The sequence below is a fragment of the Bactrocera dorsalis genome, chromosome 2 (genome assembly GCF_023373825.1).
Source record: "Bactrocera dorsalis isolate Fly_Bdor chromosome 2, ASM2337382v1, whole genome shotgun sequence".
NCBI lineage: Eukaryota > Metazoa > Arthropoda > Insecta > Diptera > Tephritidae > Bactrocera > Bactrocera dorsalis.
In genome coordinates this window covers 75,771,363-75,778,015 of record NC_064304.1, presented here as the reverse complement: position 1 = coordinate 75,778,015, position 6,653 = coordinate 75,771,363, and the positions used below count along the sequence as shown (strand labels likewise).

The following is a 6,653-nucleotide window of genomic DNA, read 5'->3' as shown; positions in this document are numbered from 1 at the left end:
CATCAAAAAACTTTTGACGAAGAGCAGTATTGCCGCAGGTTTTTTTGACGAACGCGTTGCCCCTGCAAATATGCAGTGCAACCACGTTACTGCGTTTACGAACTAACCAAATATTTTATCCGAAAATTGGATTGAAAATCCGAAAATCGAGTTACAGAATATACAAAACCCTATTCGAAACCCCCCAAAATACATATAATTTATTAAAATATAAGCATACGAACTAGATTACTTGTTTAATTCCTAATTTTACATGTTTAAGCCTGTTGTCTTATTTAGAATTATAATTGTTATTAGACGTATAGTGCCGACTGGCGTTAAATAAACGAAATGAAATGAAATATCCCTTAATATATTATAGTAAGGCTAAGTCTTAAGCAACAGATGCAAATAACACTAGAACTTTATGTTGAACAGTTTTAATATATTTCGTACTATATTAAATAAATAGTGTTTCAGCATTAGCGTTTACGATGCATTTGCAAAGTATTCTTTCGTTTCCATGCAGCGCGACGCGATCCTCCAATAGTTTGCGAATAGCGGTAGCCCTTACCAATGCCACGGGAGCTCTTACCAGCTGAAGTTAATCCTCGAAGTTCACGATGCTTATGAACGTGTTTACAAAGCCAACTTATTTTTGGGTCTCGCCTAATGACATTATGATGAATATCCACCAAAATAACCTCAAAGTATTTATAAGAGGCATCCTGAGCTACCCAGTAAGAATTCAAGACTCGCAGGCCTCCAAGTCTACGTCCAACTCGTTCCTAAAAGAAAAACGATTTTTTTTAACTATGCACTTGGTTATAAAAATAAAATATTTGAAATTTCAAACATCACATCAGACATCTAAGGAAGTTAAATTAATCAATCATCACGATATTATTATGAATTAGTTGTCATCATTTTTTAAGAATAATATATAATGGCACTTCTATAAATTTAAGAATAATCAAATTTTATTTGGGATTTGATTCTTCGCATGCTCCGCTTAGGTACAGATATGTTGATTTGAGCGATACGGTTACTATATGCTGCTTTTGTACGAGTTTGTTCGAGCCAGTTTTTGATTTAATAGAAACACCGACGAGAAACCACCCATCTTTGGTTTCTTGTCATACCAAAATTAATTTTCTCTAAAGCCATTCAATTATAATAAAAAACATATATATATTTACCTCAGCAATAGACTGCAGTCCACGGTATGGCTTTAACTCATTCACTCCATGACTTTTTGGTTTACCATAGGTACATCCCTTCGGAACCGGACGTTTACGCCCACCACGGCGTACACGAATTCTGTAAATAACGTATCCCTGCTTAGCACGATATCCCAGACGTCGAGCCTTATCGGGCCTAGTAGGTCTAGGAGATCTGTGCAATTTCGTAAGTTGTCTATATTGCCATACTCGAATTCGAAGCAAATAACGCATCACATCGCTCTGCTTCTTCCTATATAATTCCTGCATATAACGGTAGGCGCCCATCCTTCAAATAGACCTAGCAACAAACAATATATTAATCAACAGTCACATCATCGGTCTATTCGTAGAGGTTTAAATGAGTAAAAGCAGCCCATTTTTTATATAATTTCAGAATGACAAAATCAACACCAAAAGTTGTTCAGAGTGGTGCATAGCAAGTATCATCATTAAGTTTAAAAGTAAAAAAAAAAATATAGAAATTTCGCGACGTTAACGAATACGATCTTAAAATGAATTTACAGGACAAACCTTGTACGTCCACCTCACACAAGCCAACAGATTAAAAGAAAGGAAAATCGTTGAGTTGGCCGCAAAGTGTTTTGCGGATATTTAGCTCTTTTACACCTGGTCTACACGCTGAAGTAAAAACAGATGAATAACCGGACAACGCACGATCAATAAATTTAATATACATTTTTATATTACAATATATTCACCAACACTTTCTTGCAAGACGGAGGTAACAGATTGCACAAACACACTGAAACATTTTCAATTGTTTACCAACAATAATAATTGAATGCGAGAATAGAGAAAAGCTATCAATATTCCAGCCATATTATTAATATTAACTTGCTAAAATAGGAAAAACGAAACCCCATTTTTTCACGAAGATGAAAAAACGAAGAGCGTAGTTTATTTTGGATTTTAAACAAGTAAGTTCGTAACTTGATAATTTCATATTTTTAATAGTTTCTGCTATATTTATAAATATGTATACACAATTAATTTATTTTGTATATGGAAAACGCTAAGCATTGAGATTTTTATATGGTCTGTATAATTAAAACCTTTAATATTACAAAAAAGTATTTGGAGAATTTGCATACTTCAAAAAACTAAGGTGAGTAAGTTATATATTAATAACTTTACCTTAAACAAATGCAGTTGAATAGTGTATATTTAAATAAAAAAATGGTGTTTCAGATTGTTCATTCATTCATATAATTTGTGCATGACGTAGTTTTAAGTAGATACTATGAGGTTTATGGCATACTAACTGTCAAATCTATTGTCATTGTCGTTGCAAAACCTCTATGTTGGAATTTGTTATCATAATTTAATCATTTGCTTGTTTAAGTCTATTAATTTTAAAGCTTCGCTTATTCGCCAATCAATTTTATATACTCTCTCTGCAAATTAACAATATTAAACTAAATATTATTTTTTTGGAAAACCATATTAAATTGTTTAGAAAATATACATATATATATTATTTCGTACTCTATTCTTAATATTTAACACAATCGTCTTAATACTCGCGCTACTAAATTTAAAATAACCGAAATCAAACAACCGTCGGTATACACGTACAGGAGATGTGTTGCCTTTTCGAAATTTTCAGTGACATTTCAATGCATACTAATTAGTATGCATATATTGCGTATCATAAGCATGATGAAGTCTCAACGGGCAATACGTACAGCAATACAGTAAATATACAATAATAGGGGGATTCTGTAACCAGTCTCTAGTCTCTATTTGAGACATTTTCAGGCAAAGTCTCAATTTGAGACTAGTTACTATTCACTAAACAGTCTGTAGCATTAGTCTCAAAATATTGAGACCTGGTAGTTAGCAGGTCACAAAACTAAAGCGCCAAATACACGACACGAACATTTCCGCGAACATTCCCGTTATGTCATGTTTCTGCGAACTTTTCTGTCGTGTATGGTGGTGTTTGCCAGTTTGAGCAAATGTTCGCCAAAAATCAAAATATTTTAATTTTTGGCGAACATTTGCGCGAAACTGTTCGTGCGTGTATGGCGAAATAGCTCATAATCGTTGTAATTTCTGAACGGAACAGACGTGCGCGGAAAAGTAAAATAGACAATAAAAAAATTCTGATTGAATTTATTGAAATGCATAAATCTTTGCCATTATTGTGGCAAGTAAAAAGCAAAGATTATTGTAATAGAATTAATAAGAATAATGATTATGCGATTTTAATCGAAAAATTAAAAGAAGTAGATCCTGATGCCACAAAGGATGCCGTTATAAAAAAAAAATAATTAATAAATAAATAATTTCTGCGCTTAATTGCTACAGCGGGCAATATTGCTGCAGCACAATTGTTGTCCGTATTCATCGCTGTCTAAAAGAGAACTAATGTTCGGCCAAAAGTTCGTTTGGTGTATGGCCAAAGCTGCGAACAAGATGGCGGAATGTTCGCGGAAATGTTCGTGTTGTGTATTTGGCGCCTAAAAAGAGCTCTTGTCTGCCATTTTGAATATACTGAATAGAGATCATCATAGATATTAATCGATTGTCGTTTCTTTATATTTTGTAAGCAATTCAAGCACGAAAAGATGAAAAATAAATCAGTTTTACATAAATTTCGTAAATATTATGAAACAAAGTCAACATATATTTTTATTTTTATTGATAATTACGTTTTTTGACTATGTTATAGGAAATTTAATGTATATTATCGACATATTTGTTTTCATTCAAGTGTAAAAACATCTCTGAATAATGAAATGTAATAGATTTTGTGACTGTCACTTACAGAATAGCAATATCGTCTCAAGTCTCAAAAATTGTCTCCAACTTACCGTGCGATTCTGTAACTTGAGACAGTCTCATGTCTCTAAATTTGAGATTTTAAGTTAGAGACAATTTTTGATACTTGAGACGATATTGCTATTCTGTAAGTAACAGCCACAAAATCTATTACATTTCATTATTCAGAGATGCTTTTACACTTGAATCAAAATAAATATGTCGATAACAAATATTAAATTTCCTATAACATAGTCAAAAAACATAATTATCAATAAAAATAAAAATATATGTTGACTTTGTTTCAAAACATATACGAAATTTATGTAAAATTGATTTATTTTTCATCTTTTCGTGTTTGAGGTTCTTACAAAATATAAATAAACGACAATCCATTAATATGTATGATGATCTCTATTCAGTATATTCAAAATGGCAGACAAGAGCTCTCTTCAGTTTTGTGACCTGCTAACTACCAAGTCTCAATATTTTGAGACTAACGCTAGAGACTGTTTAGTGAATAGTAACTAGTCTCAAATTGAGACTTTACCTCAAAATGTCTCAAATAGAGACTAGAGACTGGTTACAGAATCCCGCTATTAAAATCTCAAATTTAGAGACTTGAGACTTTCTCACGTTACAGAATCGCACGGTAAGCCTTTACCTTTAAAGTTTACCTTTAGAATTGTATAAAACATAGGGTGTTATTTTAATTTATGGTGAGAGTAGGAGATTTCATATCGCATGAAAGACAGATAAGGGCTGGTGTACAACAGGGCAGCGTTTTAGGCCCAACTCTATGAATCATATTTATATACAGCAGATCTTCCAACAGCTAACAATGTATTAACTTAAACTTTTGCGGATGCCACAGCTATAGTGAGCAGTAACAACTGCCACATTTTGGCATCAAGAATATTAGCGGAGCATTTAAGTTCTGTCGAAGAATAGCTAGCGAACTGTCATATAAATACGAATGAACAGAAGTGTAAGCATGTTACTTTTTCGCTTAGACCAAAAGTGTACCCGGCAGTAAAAATAAGGAGTCATGTGTAGAAGTTCATGCAAGTGAGGAAAGTTCTCTGGTCGCCATTCACTTGGGAGTGGCCGGAAAAGATTTTTTTTACATATGAATCAAGCAGCTCACGACTTCCGGTCTTTGACCAAGTATCCTCTGGGTAGCCTAAAAACATCCGTTTGAAGGCGAGCTTAAGTGAGAAGGCGAAACATCCCCTGCATAGGGTTGTGCGCTGGGTTTGGGACCCGCCACGTAAAAAAACACCCCCAGTGAATAGTCAGAACCAGCCTCGGATGAGAGACCCCCCTTTTGATGACGACCATGGCAAACGAAATAAGGACTACGAATTTAGGGCATGCACCTGGAATGTCCGGTCCCTTAACTGGGAAGGTGCCACTACCCAGCTGGTTGATGTCCTCGTGAAAACAAAGGCTGACATCACCGCCGTCCAAGAAATGCGATGGACGGGACAAGGACAGAGACGAGTAGGTCCTTGTGACATTTACTACAGTAGCCATATAAAGGAGCGCAGGTTTGGTGTGGGATTCGTGGTGGGAGAGAGACTCCGTCGCCGAGTACTATCATTCACTGCGGTGAATGAACGTCTAGCCACAATCCGCATCAAAGCGAGGTTCTTCAACATATCGCTAATTTGCGCCCACGCCCCGACGGAAGAGAAGGACGATGTGACCAAAGATGCCTTTTATGAGTGCTTGGAGCGCACTTATGTGAGATGCCCCCGTCACGATGTAAAAATCGTGCTTGGCGACTTCAACGCCAGGGTGGGCAAAGAAGGTATCTTTGGTACTACGGTCGGTAAATTCAGCCTCCACGACGAAACATCCCCAAATGGGTTGAGGCTGATCGACTTCGCCGGGGCCTGAAATATGGTTATCTGTAGTACTAGATTCCAACATAAGAAGATCCATCAAGATACCTGGCTGTCTCCGGATCGAAAAACTACCAACCAGATCGATCATGTTGTGATAGACGGAAGACACGTCTCCAGTGTTCTAGATGTGCGTGCGCTCCGAGGTCCTAACATCGACTCGGACCACTATATTGTTGCAGCCAAAATTCTCACCCGCCTCTGTGCAGCAAAAAACGCACGCCAACAAACACAAGGAAGGTTCGACGTCGAGAAGCTGCAATCACAACAGACAGCCGAACGATTCTCTACTCGGCTTGCACTCCTGCTCTCTGAGAGCACTCGTCAACAACTCGGTATAAGGGAACTGTGGGACGGCATTTCAAACTCCTTACGTACAGCTGCAACCGAAACCATTGGTTTTCGGAAAGTGCAAAAGAACAGCTGGTACGACGAGGAGTGCCGTGTCGCAGCGGAGAGAAAACAGGCTGCCTACCTCGCAACGTTACGATCGACCACAACACGTGCGGGATTGGATAGATACCGAGAGTTGAAGAGGGAAGCGAGACGCATTTGCAGACAGAAAAAGAAAGAGGCCGAAATGCGTGAGTACGAAGAGCTTGATAAGCTGGCCGACAGGGGTAATGCTCGAAAATTCTACGAAAAATTGCGGCGGCTTACAGAAGGTTTCAAGACCGGAGCATACTCTTGTAGAACCCCCAAAGGTGATCTAGTTACCGATGCCCAGAGCATACTTAAATTATGGAGGGAACACTTCTCC

General features: G+C 36.9%; 1 protein-coding gene across 1 annotated transcript; it reads right to left on the bottom strand.

The window, feature by feature from the left end:
• Nucleotides 1–403: 403 nt before the first annotated feature.
• LOC105225164 (60S ribosomal protein L15) lies at nucleotides 404–1,857 on the bottom strand. The gene is made up of 3 exons (XM_011203509.4): nucleotides 1,734–1,857; nucleotides 1,179–1,500; nucleotides 404–767 (listed from the first exon to the last, which is right to left on the bottom strand). The coding sequence occupies exons 2-3, from the start codon at nucleotides 1,485–1,487 to the stop codon at nucleotides 462–464; spliced, it is 615 nt and encodes a 204-aa protein (XP_011201811.2). The 5' UTR covers nucleotides 1,488–1,500; nucleotides 1,734–1,857; the 3' UTR covers nucleotides 404–461.
• Between the last annotated feature and the right edge of the window lie 4,796 nt (nucleotides 1,858–6,653).